The 20,515-nt window shown below is 50.3% G+C and overlaps 1 protein-coding gene across 1 annotated transcript in view; it reads right to left on the bottom strand.

Moving 5' to 3' along the window:
- Positions 1-17,218, bottom strand: part of LOC144146505 (endothelin-converting enzyme 2-like) — a 38,146-nt gene extending 20,928 nt beyond the window's left edge. The window contains exons 1-6 of the mRNA XM_077678450.1: positions 17,191-17,218; positions 14,460-14,685; positions 7,288-7,581; positions 4,889-5,189; positions 1,145-1,273; positions 290-511 (exon numbers count right to left, since the gene is read on the bottom strand). Of these exons, the coding sequence (XP_077534576.1) occupies positions 290-511; positions 1,145-1,273; positions 4,889-5,189; positions 7,288-7,581; positions 14,460-14,685; positions 17,191-17,218 (1,200 nt within the window). The remainder of the gene's footprint in view (positions 1-289; positions 512-1,144; positions 1,274-4,888; positions 5,190-7,287; positions 7,582-14,459; positions 14,686-17,190) is intronic.
- Positions 17,219-20,515: the final 3,297 nt, after the last annotated feature.

Genomic DNA, 20,515 nt, shown 5'->3' with positions numbered 1-20,515 from the left:
GAACGCTCGGCAGAGTGTTTCAGAAGGTCGTGCTGCCGATATCAGCCGCTCCTCACAAGGAGCTCACTCGCGTGCGCTGTTATTTTTGGTGTTTTTTGCGAGCTCCCCACGTAGCGTAAGCCTACCCGCACGCTCACGCTCACGTGCACTCGGTATTTTTTTGGTTTTTTGTATTTTTGCGAACGACGCTGGACCAAGCCTCAAGCTTAAACAGTTTTGGGGTTAAAAATCGGCATTATGTCCATGGCCCCTTCAAATCACAAGAGGAACAGTGGTGGTGAGGACTCACCTGAATAGTGTGAAACTGCCAGATGGCTGGCGCGACACGGCGCAGGGCCTCCTTGCAGGCACGCTCACGCAGCCTGAAGGCTTCGTGGTCACCGACGCCAAATATGCGCGAAAGCCGCGAAGTGGCCAGCGGCACCAGCTTCTCAAACAACAGGTAGCGCACCAGCTGGAGCGCGGGAAGCGTCCCCTCGGGCTCGGCCAGGAATTTGCTCAGCGCCTTTACCTGCAGAACACGCCTAAAAACGCTGTTCTTTGTGCGTCTACCGCATATTCATGACGTGCGGGCATGCGCATACTCCGCGAACGGGACGATTTGTTTACTTTAGAATAAGATATCATTTGTCCAGCTCGCACGGGTGCCCCTCACTCGCCTAGCCCTTCCGTGCGCAGAATGTAGATGCGAACACGAATGTTCGCACACAAACCAGGCGCCAAGATTGTTGGCAGAAGCCTTCCATATTCCGTCACAGACCATTGTCACGGGGCTCTTTGCCTTTGTCGGCCTTGTGCAATAAACCCTCAGTCGTCGTCATTTCGTCACACGAAGATGGTTGCGCCAGCCAACCTTTACTATTTATGCTACAGAAAGATATTAACATGTTAGCGGCACACATGTAGCGTTTCATGATGCGGGCGTTCCCGGCGCCGGTGTAGTCCTGTGGATCATGTGACACAGTCAACATATATGTCTCTTATGATGAGTTAGTAGTGACACTGTTTTTGTATTTATCCATTATTCTCCTGTCCTTCCTTTATTGTCCCCAGTCATAAATACGAACCAATCCCAACTAGTTCACCTTTCCCATAGTAGCACCGCTACCACAAAACACACCAGGGGTGTCATTGCTTGACGTACCTGGTTGGGGCTGCTGCTGACGAGCGAACCGGACTCTTCCAACTCACTAGGCTCAGGCAACAAGCTGTTGATCAACTCCACAAACCGTGACGGAGTCACGAATGTCAGCAGGGTGTCCACTTGCTTGTTCTGCGCCCGGGCAAGCAAAGAGGAAATTACTCAGGCTTATTGTATTTAGTGCATCTACAATCCTCGACCACTTGTCGCGTGCATATAACTGTTTTTTTTTTATTTTTGCTCGTCTATGTAAGTTCATCTCCTTTACAATTCAATGGTTAAACAAACAAAAAAACGCATAAATAAATAAATAAGTAAGTAAATAAATAAATAAATAAATAAATAAATACGGCAAACGCATCTCAGCAGTTTGAAGGAAGAAAAATCCTCGTAGTTTAACCTTTCAATAGAAAGTTAAGCTGGTATTTTTGTCAGGGACTTAATACTTCCCGTTTTTTAAAAACAGCTACTTGGAAGCTTATTTTGGTCACAGCTTATCCTTGGCGACGGGACTGCAGCGAACAGAAAATACCACTCTGGGGGTGTGGGCCCGGAAATCTTCCCTGTCCGCCACGGCAGACATGGACCAAATAGCCCAGATTGGTCTGAAATTATCGTTGAGCACAAATGGTTCACTCGTGGACATAAACGGCAGGATCAACCTTTCACCCGCCGCACGTATGCAGGGTTTCAGTTAGCACAGGCTTATACCAGACACTGTAGTGCACTCAGACCGAAGGACATCTTAAAAGTCCCGTACTTGCAACTTCTGTGCCCTCACTTTCTTGGAGACGTGGACACGATCGGGCCCATGTGAAGGACATAAGCGTGATCATTGTGGCGGAAGACGAGTGTGCTATGCTAAAGACCTTGGACACATTTCGGAGCCACAGCTTTCTTTCCAACAATGTGGGGCTTCACGCGTGGCAGCATGCAGTCTCCAAGAGTGGCAGCCGTCAGAACTACGTCGCTGCAGGCACAAATACCACCCCGTCCGCCTGCCGGAGGGCACCGCGCAGCGTGCGAAGCACATACTCGCTTTTTGGGACATTTGGTGCCGCAGAAGGCCACCCGGCTGCACCATTTAGTGAGGGTGAAATTCTTTCAACGGTACCTTTCATCCTCAACAAAGAGGTAGCTTCCTAAAAATCGCGATATTTTTTGTGTAATTGTTCTTCAAAAGTTGCTGTCCATTAACCTGCGCCTGCTAAATTTCCCCTCTGTACAGCCAGGTACAATCAGGGCTTACATCCTGTACTCAACGGCCAAGGTGTTCTTGAGCATTTGAACAGGAACGCTATGTAATGTCCCAAAAGCGGGATAAGGTGCATATTTCCGAGTAAGAGCCAGGCCGAGGGCCCGATTGGAGGCACCCAGGCTACTGTGTGTGTTTTACTACCCCACGTCGCGAGCATTGGTCACCAAGTGAGAGGTCGTGCGGGTTCGAAGCAGAGAAAAACTCAAATCCCCTTTGTTAAGTGAAATATGGCTAAGAGGAGAAGCTGTCTCCCCTACAACCTGCATCAAAGTCAAAGTCCAAAATCCAAACTGCTTCTACCGTGTTGGCGTGGCGCAATCAGGTAAACGTCGGCTTCATAATGCGGGAGACCCAGGTTCGATTCCCAACACGAGAAGCGTTGTTCTTGAGGCGCTTTATGTGCCTTGTAAAGTACGTTGTTGGGCTAGTTGGTCGATCATTATTAACAGATGTATAGCGCAAAAAAGACGAAGGACAAAGAATGCATCTACAATCCTTGAACACTTGTCGCGTGCATATAACTGTTTTTTTTTTTGCTCGTCTAAGTTCCTCTCTTCTGCAATGCAATGGTTAAACAAACAAACAAACGAATAAATAAATAAATAAATAAATAAATAAATAAATAAATAAATAAATAAATACGGCAAGCGCATCTCAGCAGTTTGAAGGAAGAAAAATCCTCGTAGTTTAACCTTTCAATAGAAAGTTACGCTGGTATTTTTGTCAGGGACTTAATACTTCCCGTTTTTCAAAAATCTCGTGCATCCTCGTGCATTCTTTGTCCTTCGTCTTTTTTGCGCTATACATCTGTTAATAATTATGTGCCTTCGCTTTTCATCATTATCATTTTGTGAAACCTATCGCGTAAAGTTGGCTTTCCTGCAGTGCAATTCTGTCGCGACGTCGAACGCCATCATGAGGCATAGAAAGCTTTGCCTTTAAAAAAGCTCCTTAGCGGCCACGCCAATGGCGCATGCGGCGATGTAAGGCCGCGGGGGAAGGCAGCGGATGATCTTAAAGGGCTGCACTTTTCATTGTCGCATTAAGATGGATCAAGACAACTGTATCAGATGTTGGTTTCGACGGTTGGTAGACCATGCCCTGCTAGATAGGTCCAAAGTGGCAGGACGCGCGTACGATGCGACTACGAAAGGGCTGGCGAAGCTCCCGCTGTGTGCTTCCTGTGCAACTGCTTACGGATCTCAAATTTTCGTTCAGATGACGAGAGTGAAAGAGGTTCTTTTTCTTCTTCCTTCTCTCTCGAGTCATCGGCCGTCCTGCCTGCCGCAAGAACATGTTTATAAAAACAAACATGAAAGACAACCGCGTTGTTGTGTTAACGCTCTTTTCTTCCGTAAACATAGGGAGAGGCAGATGCCGCACCCGCATGAGTCCCTACCTTCAGCGGTAGGCTGCCGTTCCTGAAAAGCCTTGTGAGTTTTAAAATCTTTCGCTACCCTCTTCGTCTGTGACAAATCCTGAACTGTAAGCTGAATCCAAGGCGTATGAGCTTTAGTTAACGACTGGATTCGTTTTATCAACAAGTTTGGTGTATCTCAGGCTCCAGTACCTACGAACGCACATTACGAAGCACCCCCTCCTCTCTATTTACCTTTTGTGAGAGAAAACCTGGGTCATCCCAACGAGCAACGGCAAGGAAAATGATAGGAGTAACGACCATGGGTAGGAAACGAGCGTGTTATATCCGAGAACAAATATGGGCTGAAACATCGTAGCCCAAATTAACAGGAACAAATTTAATTGGGCTGAGTATGCAATTCGAAGTACTCAGGACCGATGGACCACCGAGGTAACAATGGCTTGCGGCAGACCGGACTACAGGCAGGCAGAGACTACCGCCTCTATGGAGGGGTGAAATAAGACATTTCAGTAACAAAGAGCCGACTAGGGCATCACACGCAGGACGGGAACGGCTAGAGGAGTTGGGGAGAGGCCTTTACCCTGCATTACACTCTGAGGCAATCCTATATGGTTCAGCTTCACCGTTACCCCTCAGTTGACCAATCTGCGCACCCAACAATAAAATGCCAGTAAAGGACGAATTCGAGCATACGATTTCACTCGAAAGTTCACTCTCCGCTGTGGCACTACGCAATGCAAGAATGGCGTTGTGCATTATTTGGTAGTGCCCCAGCGCAGATCACATTTTTCAGTCAAATTGTATGACCATTGCTGTCATTCGCCGAATTTGCTTTGTTGGCTGCTTGTGTTGACCGATAAAGCGCGTGTACCAGTGAAGGCGAACAACTGCATTGCCTTAGATTGTGGAGACAAACATAATGATGATGATAATGATGATGACGGCGGCGACGACTACGGAAGGGTACAGGCGTAGTCTACGTGATACCGCTCCTTACGAATGGCTTTCAACTAAGAAGCCACGAACACGTAGGGGTTGCAGCCCCAATTGAGCTTTCTCGCAGTAGAAACTTCGAAACTTCACCGGAGACCCGTACGGCCGGCCTCACCTGCAAGAAGGTCACCCCACCGGGCCAGGGGTCGGCCTTGCGGACGTGGTCCCGCAGTTCGTCCATGGCCAGGAGGACGTCGGCGGCGAGGCCCTGGAAGCGCAAGATGGTCCCGTTGTGGGCCACGGCGCGCAGCACGTTCTCGACGCTGGCCGCGGAGCGCTCGGCTGGCGCCGGGTCCATGGGCTCGAAGTCCAGCTGCAGCACCAGGGCGCGCTCGGGACCCTCTCCCGGTTCAGGAAGCGCCCAGGGGCGACAGCGGGCGTCCAGCAGAACCGGAAGGCCGTAGCCCAGCGACAGCCTGAGAGTGGTGCGCATGGAAGAACGTTACTGTTTATTCTGCAAGTACAGGCACAATATAAAAGCGTCGCCCAAGAACAATAGCCTAAATACTAAGCAATACAAATTGTGAGCGCATGCGAGAACCACGCGACACTGCGGCTAAATGAGTGTCGCGTCTCCGTGAGGTGGGCGTACAATTCGCGCAGTATCTCGAATTCGTGCCAAACTGTGGCACGGAAGCTACCAAAGTCTCTAGAGCTGGTCCGTGAGGCTAACTCGAGGGAAAATATTTCATAATACTACCAGCGCAGAATCGAGGAACTCAGAAGTGGGCAGCGTGCAGTGGGGGCAAGTCAGCAATATGGTTTGAAGACTCGCTGTAAAGCACCGGAATAGTAGTGATCATAAAATTAGTAGCAGCACTAGTAATAATCACTCAAAGAGTATTTGTGCGCCACAACAACCACCGGGTATATACACCGGTACATACAAAGCAAGTACACACTTCGTTCTTGGGTGGAGCAAAGCGAACGAAACAAAGACAGATTGTAGGATACATAAAGACAGCCTCTGTGTATTCTTCAGCGTTTTATTCGCGCTGCGGCACCTCCTGAAAGTTCCGAGCTCGGGGGGAGGGTAGAATGAACGCTGCCGCTAACTATACCCGTAAAAATCAATCCAAGGCTTGACGATATCTCGTCTGGTCGGGTAAGAGATTCCTAGCTGAAAACGTGTGGTCGCCGACCAAAGGCAAGAAAGACGTTTCGGCTTCCGTACGAAAGCCTTGTTGACTGAGGTGAACAAGCTTCCGTATAAAAGCCGAAACGTCTTTCTTACCGTTTTAATAAACCTTTGCTCGGCAACCGCAAGTTTTTAGCTATATAACTCCCCTGTAATCGAATAGAACATTCTGAATATGTTTCAGCCGCAAGCTACGCACTGAGATTACGCGGCTTTGACGTCTGCTCCCACCACGAAAAACAACTATCGTTCAATAAAAATTCATTCCGCCATCTTCATTCAACCTAATTTGAACGAATCTCTTTATTATACAATGGGTTCCAAATAATTCGCAGAAAATTTTAAGTGATTTCGCCAAAGTATAAGTAATCGCTAATGTCAAATTCCAAATATTTTTCATGTAATTTCAATTAAGTGCGACTAATTCCGAGTAACTCTGCAAGTAATTCGTCAAAGTGAAACAAAGCTTTTCTTTTGAAGACACTCATCGGAGCGGAATTCCGCATCCAATTTTTTTAGCATCTATAGTAAATATCGTCTCCCATAGCTTTGTTTCCGACTATACCCATGCATGGCTACAACGGTAGCAAAAAAGCGAAATAAAGCAAACAAACGGACACGAAGCTGACAAACTACCATCGCCAAGAATTTTGAAGAAAACACAACTTTGTTTAATTAGAAAAAGTAGGTTCCAGAACCTTACTCAGCTCCATTCGGGCGACGAGAGGCGAAGAAACGCAAGGAGTATTAAAAAACTTAAAAATTTCGCGCTACAGTGACGTGTTATCGGAAGGAGCGATGTCATTAGAGCCACCACTAAAACAATTTTCAATGTGCTAACAGAGCGTTGGCATTCAACTGATGCTATCCAACGAACATAGAGGCCCCTCCAGTCATGTGTATTAACGATGGGTTAGTTCGGCTGCCTTCAATCCCACAAAGAAGATTCTTTGAAGTCACACAAAATTTGTAGAAAAGTGGGTAGGGATCCGCCACTGCTTCAAATGTTTTCTTCAATATTTCCATTATTTGCTCGAAGTTTGCGATAAAATTGGTATCATTGCTATTACAAGAAAGCTAGTCTTTCTGATTAACTAAACTTTTATTTTGTCTTCAGGGCCCCTTCAATGAGCCAAAACCACACCTCTGCTAGAGGCGTGCCATAGTGAAGCGCTCCAGAATTAATTTGGACCACTTGGAGATCTTTACTGTGTGCCGATATATAGACACACTAGCATCTTTGCTTTTCTCCTCCACGTGAAAAGCAGCCACCGCGGCGGAAGTGATCGAACCCGCATCCTTAGGCTCAGTGCTTCGCCCAAAGCCTTGGCCACCGAACCGCCCCGGCGGGTAACTGTGGCCATCGAATTGCCCACCTGAGTAGAGCCTCCAGGAGCTGGATGCTGGACAGGTTCTTGTCCTTGTCCTTGAAGTGGATGCCCAGGTCCTGGGCAAGGCCCCGCACGCCTTCCAGGCCGGCGTCGCTGTCGCCGTGGTACTCGGCCATGCATTGCTGGAAGGCGGCCACCACTCGCCCGCCGACGCCTTCCATGTCCACGTTACTGTCGTCGTTGAGCACCTGGCTTTCCACGTGCCTCAGCCGCGCTTCCAGCAGGGCCATGAAGTTGAACTGGCGCGGGTAGAGGCGCTCGAAGCCGCTGCACACGTAGCTGGACCCCGCCGGGGAGGTGCCGGGCGGAAAAACAGGAACATGGGTTTGTTAACGCTTATTTCGAAAAGGCTGATAGGAGTAGTCGTAGGCGTACGCACACGGGTGACGGGGGGACCTCCACACCCCTTCCTAGTCATCTAATGGGTAGCCGTGTTGCCTGACACCTTTACTTTGACCATGGAGAAAACAAAGGTTAGGACTGGCCTTGGTGGCCACCGCCGCATTGACGGAAGTGTGGAGGAAGTTCCGCAATTTTTCGCTCGCTCATCGGAAATCACTGGCAACCGCATCATAGCAACGGTGCCGAGGGCCCGTCCACCGAGGCATTTGCGGCCCAGCCGGTAGCCAATAATCGGCAGGCGGAGACGAAGCAAGCGAACGCATAGGCGGTACGCGTGCAAGAAAAATACCAGAAAAAAAGGGAGGAACCTCAAAAAATTGCACTTCTGGCTTCAGTAGAGGTGACATCCGGGGCCTCCTACGCTTTTCTAACCTTCATGACACAGAGGGACATGTCCCTCGATTGCTTTAATTGCACGATCATAAATGGGCAAATTTGCACTGATCTGCTTTGCGGTCGAGGTGGGTCTTTTTCGCTAACATAGATGGACGCGCTCGTTCTGTCAAAATTAAGCACAATCGGAATCGTTTTTATTTATGTAATGACCACAATGGTTAGAAGCGATGTTATGGAGAAGGAGGTCCGAGGGTCGGTGATAAAATTGGGAACTCTTAGTTGAATTTGATAGAACCCATGAAACAGGCAGGAACTCGCAATTCGCTTCTGTCACCTTAGTCAGCCATTGCGAATTATTCGTGCGTGATCTCCTTTGGATTAGTCGCACGTGGCTAAATAACGAGCAATTACCAGTGTTTTCACGGGTGCCAACGTTAACGCAGAAAGACAGACGTCACTTTATATTACCCAATCTCTTCTTTTCGCCTCTCCTGCATCCCTTATCTTACCTACCAAGGTTAAAAAAAATTAGCTTATCCCACACACTGGAGGTAATCGACTGAAAGCGAAGGTTTAACCGTGTGTTTTTACCCTGGCATCTCCACCTGCACGTTTCTACGGTGTACGTAGATTTCTTCGCGGGAGGAAATGGCGCACGGAAGGGTCTTAAACATTTGTCCACCTCGAACGTCACGTGAATTCCTACATTAGAAGTTTTCAGAGCAAAAAAAAAGAATTTCCACTGACGTGAAACCTGGGGAGGGACGATGCAAGCAGTGTATAAGTGTATTCTTGGCGCCTCGGCGTTTTTGCCAACGTATAGGTGAAACCGTTTAGGGGTAGAGCTATAGTACATCTTTGCTGTAAAAGTCTCGTGTCTTTGAAGCACGAAGCGTTCTAGCGCGAGGCATTGGAAAACGAGTGTCTCGGTGTTTTTTTTAGTAAGCGTTGGGGACGCTGCGAGCTGCCGAGCCATGACGACATGCTTCACATCGGCTCCACGGGATTTCGAAGATTGTGACAGTTAATCCCCTTCTGACCCAATTATTCTCTACCCAAGTGATCCGCGAAGTCACCAGGAGTCTATGGATACCTATTTTCGAAATGGGAATTCATTTTGTCTGGACTTTGGAACGCCAGTGGGGTGAGTGGGCGCTAAGCTTAACCGCCAGGCCTAGCCGCCGGAGCCGCCGCTGCCACGGCGGCTTCGGGCAGACATACGGCGGCCTCGTCGATCCACGTGAGTGCTACGTCTACCATGATGCAAGTAGAGGTAGAGGGGGGAGGATGTTACCGCCGACCAAGTCATCGAAGCTAACGGCTGGAGCATCTCCGCTGCGCGAAAGGCAGCCTGCTGCTGACCGACGGCGGCCGACTACAGCCGAGACCCAACGGAGCCACACGCCCTGTAAGAACTCGAGACAAGGTAATCAAGAACGCTCGCATGCCTGCGCTACCGCGCGATGATTTCAAGATCGTTTTGAGGCCCCGTGGGGGCATCAATATAAACAAGATCCGCCACGCCGACGTATCAGAAGCCGTGAACGAGGCCACATAAATTCCAAATGACGCGAGAATGAGGGACGTGATACGCCCAACCATCAACAAAACATTATCCATCGCAAGCACATCGCCTCAAGAAAATGCAGGCAGGTACGCACGTATACAAACAAGATCATCGTAGGTGGCAGTGTCCACGAAGTCAACGCGTACGAAACGGCATCGCACGGGATCGTGAAGGGCGTAATTCTTGACATCCCACTGCATCACACGCCTCAAGACATCAACGAAAGAATAGTGCCCGAGTTCAACCCGACCTCGGTGGAAGCCAAACGCATTAGCAATACTCGATCCTTTGTGACCGCCTTCTATAGCCACAAGGTCCCAAACTACGTGAGGTACCGAAACGGATTGGCAAAGTGCACGCTATACAGGATGCAAATCGACGTGTGTTACCAGTGCGCAGGGTCGGCCACCGCATGGAGGCGAGTCCCAACACCGACGCCCGCGTCTGCAGAGGATGCGGTGCGCCGAACCCACCCGAGGTTCACACGTGTAAACCCTAGTGAAGCTTATGCGGCGGAGGACATCCGACCGGTGACAAGGCTTCCCGCGCACTATACAAAATCCCTTACGTGATCTGCCGGCGGCAGTGGGAAAGAAAGCACGCAAGCGAAGTCGTGAGAAATCCCGGCAGATCGGCAAGCCGCGAAAGGTCGCCGGTGTCGCGGCGCCGCTCTTTCTCAAGAGAAGAGGAAAGAACACGCAGTTGCACACCAGGTCCCTCAAAGAGGGCATCGATACCCAGGGCACCCTAGCTGGAGGCGACGACGGCACTGGCAGTCGCTCACGCTCCAAAGCAAGGAGAGACGCAAGCGCCAACGGGCGATGCCCGCCCAGCGAGGGAGGTGTAACCTGGGCGGACAAGGCCAAGTCGACCGAAACGAGGAAGAGTCAAGGCCCCACTACTACAGCGAATGGCAGCCACCAAGGCCCTCAATGTCACAATGAAAAATACATGCTCAAACAAGAAAACGCCTTCATGAGGGCCAACATGCAAAAGCTTAGCGCGGAAAACGCCAACATGATGGCCGCAATACAAAAGCTCACGGCAGACATAGAAGCACTAAGAGAAAAGTCAGTACCGACGAGCGCCCCCGCGTCACTGATCGAAAAACCAACGCCGGCGGTAGAAGACGACGAAGACTTTGCGGATGAGGTCCAGCATGACACAACACCGGCCCCCAAAAAGAGGGTGGTAAGTGAATTGTCCTTTAAGTTACAAACCCCCGAAGCCATCAAGGTGCACCGAGTCGCAAACCAAGAAGTCAAGACGGAAGTTCAAAGCAACAAGGTGGGGATACAAGATGTCAATTAAGGGAGCACCTCAGCACTCAAGACGTCATGCTTCAGATCAAGCACCAAGTGGTCGATGGCCAGATTGTCAGCAGCAAAGCCATACTGGGGCTGAACCTACAGAGCGCTTTCGATCAAGTCGACCAGGTCGCGATCCTGCGACAAGTCTCGAAATTCGATTTCGGGGAACGAAGCTGCAACTACGTGAAAGAGACTGTCGGGCAGAACCACCGAACTCCTTGCCGGAGGTCTCAAGGTAGGCGAACGGAGCACGGGCAACAGAGGTACCCCGCAAGGGTCTGTCATCTCCCCGATGCTGTTTAATCTCGTCATAGCCGGAGTGGCATGAAGACTCCACAAGCTAGAAGACGTCGAACACACGATCTATGCCGACGACACCACACCGAGGGTGTGTGGAATAAATGACGGCCACATCGAGACGACCCTCCTAGAAGAGGTCGATGACATAAAAGACTACCCCGTCGAGACACGGGACGCAAGTGCTCGCCGAACAAATCTGAGCTGCTCGTGAACCAACCATCGAGAAAGCAACGACGCAACGCACAGAGACAGCGCGATCAGATCACGATCCGGACTGGGGACAGCACCGTCATACCCACGGTACCCAAGAAAAGAGTACTCGGGATAATGATAGAGGCCAGCGGAAGAAACACGGAAACGGTCAACCATCTGACGAGCAAGGCGGCAAACGCCTGCAGGCTGCTCATAAGAATGACTTCGAGAAGAGGGGGTCCGGCTAATATAAGCCGTCGTGATATGCCAAGTAACTTATGTGCGGCCTACAACCAGTGTTATCAGATCGAGAAGAATAAGATTGACATTCTCATACGAAAGGCGCACAAGACGGCATTCGCTCTGCCCGACACGGCAAGCACCGACAAACTGCTAGAGATGGGAATTCACGAAACGATAGAAGAAATCATCGAAGCACAGCATGCGTCCTAGCTCGAGCGACTGTCGAGGACGAAGGCCGGCCGCCACATCCGCCTCGCCAAGCTACGAATCGCCTACTACAACCAGCAAAGAGTCGGGACCACGCTGCGCGAAGACGTCCGTCGGGCTCTATGCGTGGAACTATGACGATGATGATGACGATTATTGCTATTGGTTTCCCCTTTGTAGCGGGGTGATGACGTGTCATCTTACCAAAACGGACTAATATACCTATTTTTTATACTCTTCGTTTAATACTAGCTCTGCTTAGGGCAGGCAAAAAAACTTATTAGGCACAAAACAATTTTTTTCCTATTACAGGTGGTAACTGTAGGCAATATTCTAGGCAATATTCCCCTCTCTGTTTTTCGTCCACCAGCATTCTAACCTTCTTTTCGTCGCCTCGATAGCCTTGAAGTTAACTTCCTCTGTGCTATCCTTAAATCCTAGGGCTTCTGGAAGCCGAATATTTCCCTCATGTAGATTTGGATGGATACCCTCGTTCTGACACTATGTGACGCATAATTTCTGTTACTTTTCCGCGGACCATGCATGCCCCATCATTTTGAGAATACTTCCCCACAAAGCTCTCAGTTCGCAAGCAACCAATCACCAATTTACCAATCCCGAGAAACGTGCACCCGGAACACAACAAGGGCAGACGCCGAGCCAGAGCCAAGGCCCTCACCGACAAGTTCGGAGAGGACCCAGACGCACGGTTCATAGTCGCGGAGAAATGCCCGAACAGCTCAAGCTACACAGCCACGGTGGTGGACGCGTACGGAGTCACGAGAACGGCCGCAAGCATCAAGTGCAACAGAGCGCAAGAGGCAGAGGAAGTGGCCATCTCCCTGGCGCTCGTAGACTGCGCCATGGTGCTCACAGACTCGACAAGCCATTAGGAACTACGTCAAAGGGGAGGCATCGCTCACCGCCGCAGCCACCCGCATCCAGGAGCGGGGCGACCTAAGATTCAAGAAGCACCTCTCCTGGTTTTCAGCACACAAGGGTAAAGTGTCCGAAAAAAAGGAAAATGGCAACGAGTCTGCTCACGTCACGGCGCGCGCACTACCTTTCCGCGCCGCAGGCAACGAGGCAGACGCCTAAATACTCTGGTACAGCACGAAGAACAGAATGGTCACCTACAACGACATCACGAAGGCGTGCCGACTGGCTCTAAGCTGGAAAGCTGTCCAGCAAAAAGCTGGACAGTGCCCAGGCGGTAACATTTCGACAACTACAGACGGGAACCTTCCGGACACCACTACTCCTGCACAAGATGTATCCCGAGACCTACCCTGACAGCAAGTGCAAGGTCTGCCGCAGGGAGACGGCGAATCTCACGCACGTGCTGTAGGACTGCAAGAAGCATCTCGAAGAAGCAAAAACAGGAACTATGCCGTCCCGACTTGAAGTGGCCCTGTCGTCGTATGACCAAGACGAACAGCTCTGAGCCGTCCAGCAAGCCCGAGAGGCAGCGACTCGACAAGGTCGGGACGCTCCCCCGAAGGCGGCCTAGGCCCGGTCGGTCGGTTTTGCAGGCTAAATTAACGTTTATTCCACTCCTCTAGTAAGCGTTACAAAGGGTTCCAGTGCGAGGCGTAAACGGGTGTACCCATGTTTTTTTTGTTTGTTTTTTTGTACGCGTTACGTTCTAGCGCGAGGCGTAAACGAGTGTCCCGGGGTTTTAGTACCGGGACTACATGAGACGACGACGACGACATGAGACGCCGACAGCCCGAGCCGCTAAGGGGCTTCACCCCTAAAACAATCCTGCTGGCCAACGCGCTGCTCACACGCCCCAAGCTTCAAGGGCAGAGAACGTGGTACAGGCATGAACTGGGACTTCCCCACCGCCATTCGCTTAGCCCCATGGTCGCGATACTCAGAGGCAAGTGTTACCTGGTGCAACTTCCCCGAGCGCCTCCCCCCCCCCCCCTTCCTCAGTCACTCCCCTGGCTACACGGGCAAGGTACGCGGAGGCTAGAGTTATCTGGTGCAAGATGAATTCCAGGGGTGCACCCTGCCAGAAAGAAGCAGCAGACGCTCCCGGAAGGCCGGCAGAAGACACAAAAAAAGCTTCGCTTTAAAAAATTTACCATCCGGTCCTAAAGACAGTTAGGAGACGCGCGAAAGTTGTTTTCTGACATCAAAACTGCGTCAAAAGTGCGCCAGAACTTTCGCTGAAAGTGAGTCCAATCGGGTGTCAAAACTTCAAAGACCCCAAACGAAGAGCGAACCCATGCAATTATTTCTCGCGCACTAAGTAAACGCATCTGCGAACGATCTAAATGTAAACCGGCAGGTGGGTTATCAGATAAAAGTATACTGTTGTACTCCTTCTTCTAATGATCGATGTGTGTATTGTCTTATCTAGAACCGTTCCTCTTTCGCGATTTTCGAATAGCTGTTTTGACACACGCACGCGCCTGCGTCCAGAGATTTATCAGTTCGTTTTGGTCTACCAACCGGTCCATGGGGAAATGCATTAGTTTTTTGACACGCCGCCATCGGTCCCACGGAGAAAGCTTTCGCTTTAGATAAAATGCTTCATGAGGCCCAGTTTCCAATCGTACCGGTGCCATCTAAAGTAAATAAGGTAGGCATACCCGTAGAAGTCGTCGCACGGGCTGACAGTGTCGCTGAGAGAGAGCGCCATCTCTCGCCGGTAGTCGAAGCAGGTGGGCTCCCTGCACGGCGGCCACAGCCAGTTGAAGGCTGCCGGCGGCAGCAGCAGCACGATGACGCCGAACACCAGCGTGAGTAGGGGCACGAGCACGCCGCTCCAGGCCGGCAGCAGCGAAAGCGGCTCGGGCGGGGGCTTCACAGGGGGCGCTGCATGCGGGTGCGAGCTAAGGTCCCTGAAATCACTGTTGAACTGCTGTATGGCCGCCTACCTTTGACGCAATTCGGACATAAACAAAATGGTCTTCGTTTTGGGTGCAGGACATGGTCATATCACTAAGGCTGCCACTATACTCGGGGAAAAGTTACGAACGCTCATGTACGGATCACTCCGCCTAATCGACGGACCCCGACGTCAACGGGCGCGCGCGTTTCGAAAGGAAAGTGTTTTGAATACGTGATGTGGTCTGCCTTTTCTCACGTAGTTTTTTTGTCGTCGCTGCAGTAGTTTATAAGCATATTAACTGCCAAAAATCACGGAAAAGGCTCGTGCCGTGTTCAAAATATTTCCAGTAACGCGCTACTTGCGCCGCGCGGAGTAACATCCGGCTGCGGTGATGAGGCGCAGGGGGAACTTCCATTGCCGCTCTTAAGTTGTAGCCGAGCATAACCATTACTGCATGTGACTTGTGCACTGAAGTAAGGTTTGTCATGCACCATCATTCAAGCCCAACGCTGGTAAATTATCCGGAATTGCCGCGTTTTTTTTGTTTGTTTTTTTGCAAGAACTCTGCACATAATACGCTTGACAACTCTGCGGTCATCCATGCCAACCAGCCTTAGGACTAAGGCATCATTAACTCCCTCCTGATGGCAGGTCGCAGGGCTCCGGCGCATTTTTTTTTTTTTATCACAAAGGCACGTTGTGCGCGAGCACATTATTCGTGAAAAACTACCCATCACTTACCGCGCTGCCTGATCAAAAGATATTGCACAGTCTTCCCTTAACGACGGGACCGCCGCCTCGAGGAGGCGGAGGAAGCAGACACGAAACGTTTCGAACAGCGATAAAAAGAGGGAGGTGCGAACGTATACATCAGCGACGCGGGTCGCACAGCGGCAGATATGCGAGAAACCTTTAATTATTATCCACCTGAAAGTTTCTTTTTTATCTTGGAAACGGTGCTTATAATGGTGACTGTACTCAAGGTGCATATTCAAGTTATCGAACGTACAAGTTTGAGGTCCAAGTCATGTTTTGAACTTTTGAACTGCGTGCAACTTTGATGGTGACCACGCGCTACGTGCACACGGGGAGGCTCCTTTCCCTTGGATGGAGCTCGTGATTGCCTCGAGTGCGACAAAAGTCGCGACTGACCCTGAGTGTTTTTGCTAACGCCCATAAAAAATCCACGGAACCGTAGCCCTAAACAGCTTCGCTGTAAATTTCGGCAGCCCCGGAACGTGTTATTTGTACTCACCCGCAGTACTTCAATGCATTGCGTGTAACTCTACACGGAGAAGCCGTCTCAGCGTATTGCTACCCCTAAACTGCGAAGAAACTATAACTAAATCAGGAACTGTGTGCGAATTGTACGTCGATGCTAGCATTTATTTGGAAATTATTTAGAAATTTGGAAACTGCGTGTTCTCAGCGGTTACTTCGTAAACAGTCTTTCCCGCACTCACTGGAACAAAAGAATGAAATAAAGGCAGAACTTGAGCGAACACCAGGCAACGTGAAAAAAAATGCTTCATTTTCGTCGCCTCCCTCACAGTCTCAACATTCCTGTTTAACAGTGCACTAGGAAACACTTTAGCGAAGTGAAATTTAAAATTATACGAGCGGCACACTAAACAATTTGATAGAGGGATTTACTAAACATTTGCTGTTTTTAAGGAGTATGAAAACCTCAGATAGGTTCCCAAGGTGACAATGCTGACCGAATAAAGAGGAAACGTGGGAAATTTCTCCTCGTGCATGTACTTTTGAAATAACCTTGGGGTTTCAACTTTGTTTGAACTGTGCTCATGCCTGCGTGCGTGTGTGTTTCCTGCTACGAACAATGGTGACCAGATTTGGCTATCAATAAATCTGCAGATTAGGCGGCTTTTCATTTCGTTTGTTCCCTCTTCCTTTCATTTTCTTTTATTTTTATTGACTGATTGATTGATTGATTGATTGATTGATTGATTGATTGATTGATTGATTGATTGATTGATTGATTGATTGATTGATTGATTGATTGATTGATTGATTGATTGATTGATTGATTGATTGTGTCTAAGGCGCCGGTACTGCACAGGCGATGAGGCGTGTCGTATACTGGAGGGCTCCGGATTAATTCTGACCACCTGGGGATCTTTAACGTGCGCCGAAATCTCGAACACACGGGCGTGTTCGCTTTTCGCCTCCATCAAAAAAGCGACCGCCGCGGCCGGGATTCGAAACCGCGTCCTCGGGACCAGCAGCACAACGCTGCAGCCACTGAGCCATCGCAACGGGTTTGTTTGCTTTTTCTTGCAATGATCACACTATTATGACGATTAAATACCCCAACGTCGCCAACTAGGCGTTGTTGTGCAGATACAAAGCGTTACACACTGACTGCGTAGGGGTACTCGGCACGGTATGCTTAAAACCATTAAAAGTCCTGCACACTGCAACAGCGATTTCATTTCATTGTGTCAGCTTTCGCATTTTCCCACGCTTACGCGGGCTGGGGTCGTCGGGGTTCTGCATGGCCGGAGTTGCGTTGTTGTGGTTGAGGCGTTTCCCACTGTACGGTGGTCGACCGGGACGCTCGCTTGGAAGTACTGGAAAGAAACGAGAAACTCCAGCTTGTTTTGTTTTGTTTTGTTTGTTCATTCTAAACTGCGGCTACATCCCCCGCCCAATTAAGTTCATGCGTGGAGGAAAGAAAAGCGTGGTTTATGGCTGCGCTGAAATGGCGGAGTGAGCGAGGGAAGTGCTTGGAGCGTCTTCTGTTGTGAAACTCCGCGTAAGTAGAAATGACAGTGATCTCGACCGAAGAGCGCCTCGAAGATAGGCTGAGATTAGGCGACAAGTGAGGTCGAGAAGAGCAGCTGAGGCGTGTAAGAAACACTCAACTTCACGCAATTAAATTGTGGCAGAAGCAAAACTAATGTTATCGCAGGGGCTGCTGGCCACTCTTGCATGTGTGAGCGAGAGCGCGAGAGCACCTTACGTGAACGGAGCGCGGGCACTGAGGCTGTCGGCAATAAAGAGTTCCATTCTTGCTGCTGAACGAGTCGGTCGTCACTCTCATGGGCTCCGAACAGTTATTACGGCTATACTTTCAAAGCGAAGCTTCAGTGTTCCCATTAATGGCGTCTGTAACGCGATAACGGGTGAAGTGAAAGAAATAAACGCTTCATGTGGAGGGAATCGATCCTGGGTCCCTCGTGTTGAAAAGCGGGCGTCTATCCGATTGCTTCATTTCGACGTGGTAGAAGCGTAGGGGTGCATGGACGTGCAAAGTTAGACAAAAATATTGCACCCCACCGTGTAACGACGACGATGATCCGTCACGACAAAGCTTGGCGTTCAACTATCGTCGTCGTTAGATGGAGGCGTGCCTGCATCTTTTATGGCGCGAGATTTACATGGGGCCTGGCAGCAAGATTTTCGCGTTTATTTGTCTTAAGAGCGGGCTACAGAAAAGCACAGAACAGAATGAGTGGAAAGAAACGCGTGAAAAAAAAAAAGCTGCATTCGCAACGACGTTGCCATTTAGACGTCAAGTGGAGGCGCGGCCCGCCACCTTCCGAACCGCCGTTTCGGACGCATCCTCACTCCAGTCCCCGCTTGGGCGCGTTGCATAACGGAAAGCGCAGCCAGTGCGTGGCGGCAAAATAGAATAGAATAGGAATGACGGCGATTAAATGCTAATACTGGTGGAAAACAAAAGGAACGACAAGCAACCAGTGCCGCTGCTACAGCGAGCAAGCGTGGCCACTGAAACGGTTGCAGCACAGTTTGCGCGGTAAGCGACGGGCGTGGGAGAAACGTCGTATTGCGGGATTCTGATAAGAAACAAGGCGTGCGCATCAATCCGCGTCTCATGTTCACGAGGGAGAGGGAAGAAATGCTTACGCATGCTTAAGATCCACCAAAGAGCCTTCGGATATTTATTTTTTATTTTTTGCGTTGATTCGAATAGCGCTGATAACAGTTGGAAAAGTTTTGTTTACAGCTGATATGGGGTGATCGTGCATCATGCACTAGGCGTCTCAGCAGATTGCATTCAGGGTGTCAGCGGGCTTTGTAACGGGAACGGCAGCGAGATAATTTGCATCGAGGTGGTGTGCATAACAAAATAAAAACCACGCCGAACCAACCTATTAGCCGTACGCAGTCCGTACTTCGTAACCACTATCACTACCAGCCCCCTCAGCCCTCATGGTTTAGCGAGGGGCTTATAATTTTGGCATTAGCCGCTACTCCGTGGTCGCTGCCAAAGGGTGTCGTAATGCCGGTCACAGGCACTTTAGTGTCCACAGAGGTCAGGAACGTACGCAAGCGGGGACCCCCAACTTGGTTTCTGCACTCAGCATTCATCGATCACTGTGGGGCAGCAGAGCCATTAACCGCGCTTGTTAAAAATCAACCCTTATTCACCTGTGCTGTTGACTCACTGGGTAGTGATGCTCACTTGGCCTAGCGCATAAAGGCGCCAGCGCAGTTCGGCCGTTATTTCATTTTAGGTCGGATCACAAGCTTACCTTGCCGATTGACTTTTCTTCTTCTAGGCTCGCTCGTCGGCCGCGTGCCGCGCGCTCGCTCGCGCGTGGACCTGAACGTGTGCAACGATACAAAAAGCGTAAACGAAAAACGAAAAAAAAGACGACGTTTTTAGCAGGAACGAAAGCGTAAACGAAACGTTATTTACTTTTCAATTCCGGAGCTAGACCGAAAAACTGTTTTTTTGGTTTTTGGTCTGACAAGGAAGTTCAGGTATTTCAGCATTCATTCTAACCTCCATGCAGGGAAGAAGGAAGTGGGAGATTGCCGTCGGTTCGCTAGCATAAAATCGCCTTTCGCCCCCTCTCCTTCAGCAGGCTTGCTGGCTGCATCTGTACTCTATCCGTCTGACTCGATGGTGGGAGCTTACTTCTCCGCGTAATCGCAGTGCGCAGTTGGCTGCGAGGCAGACGTCGTGGCCGTACTTCTTCGTTTATTAACAGCAGAGCTGTTTAGGCCGACACAAATCCGTCCGGCGAAGACAGAAAACCCCGAGAGCACGTGAGCGCGTGCTTCGCGGCTACCGCCCGGCGTCGTCCAGGCTTGCGCGTGGGCTTATGCCACATGAGCAGCTCCCGCCTTCGCCGTCGTCGAGTAGCGACCGGCGCGCCACGGGTCCCCTCGCCGAAGACGGTGGCGACGAATCTGTCCAGCCATCCCTTCACAATCCACATTCAGACGACCAGCTGACGAAGAAATTGAGGTTTACCGAAGCGAGGAAGCACTACAAGATGTTTTGCCCTATGAGGCTGCGCCGTCGGAAGACGACGACGAAAGGGATGACGACGATTGCTACGGAATGATGAAATACCCCGCATTTCCCCGAGGGGAAGAATGTGAAAGTGCGAATGCACGAGTTGAATTTGCGCGGTTCGGTAATGTTCGCGAAAGAGGGATCACACACACACACACACATAACTACAAAGAAAGAAAGATTAAAATGGATTTTAAATATGTTTCGCTGAACGGTTGCTGTTAAAACTTGCTGGGAGATATCTCCTGATAAAAAGGAAGCGTTTTACATAGTTATCTCAGCTTTGAAATTTCGTGCCAGTACTCCTTTAAGCGGGTGCATTAGCCCTTCTCACGCCCGATTCCTGGCCAATCCCCCACGTGGGTATGTGCCATGTCAGCAGGAACAACAACAAGAATGAGCCATGGGGACGCGGCCAGGCAGCGCGCGCCCATCTCCCCCCGTTGCTAGGGAAGACGAGGAGCGCGCGCACCCGCAGCTGTTGCTATGCGGACGACGGCGGCGGACGATTCAGGCTCGCT

This window comes from Haemaphysalis longicornis, unplaced genomic scaffold (genome assembly GCF_048455015.1).
Source record: "Haemaphysalis longicornis isolate Haplotype H1 unplaced genomic scaffold, Haemaphysalis longicornis Haplotype H1 scaffold_7, whole genome shotgun sequence".
In the NCBI taxonomy this organism is placed as follows: domain Eukaryota; kingdom Metazoa; phylum Arthropoda; class Arachnida; order Ixodida; family Ixodidae; genus Haemaphysalis; species Haemaphysalis longicornis.
Note: the sequence above shows the minus strand (reverse complement) of the source record. Positions and strands in the feature narration are given on the sequence as shown.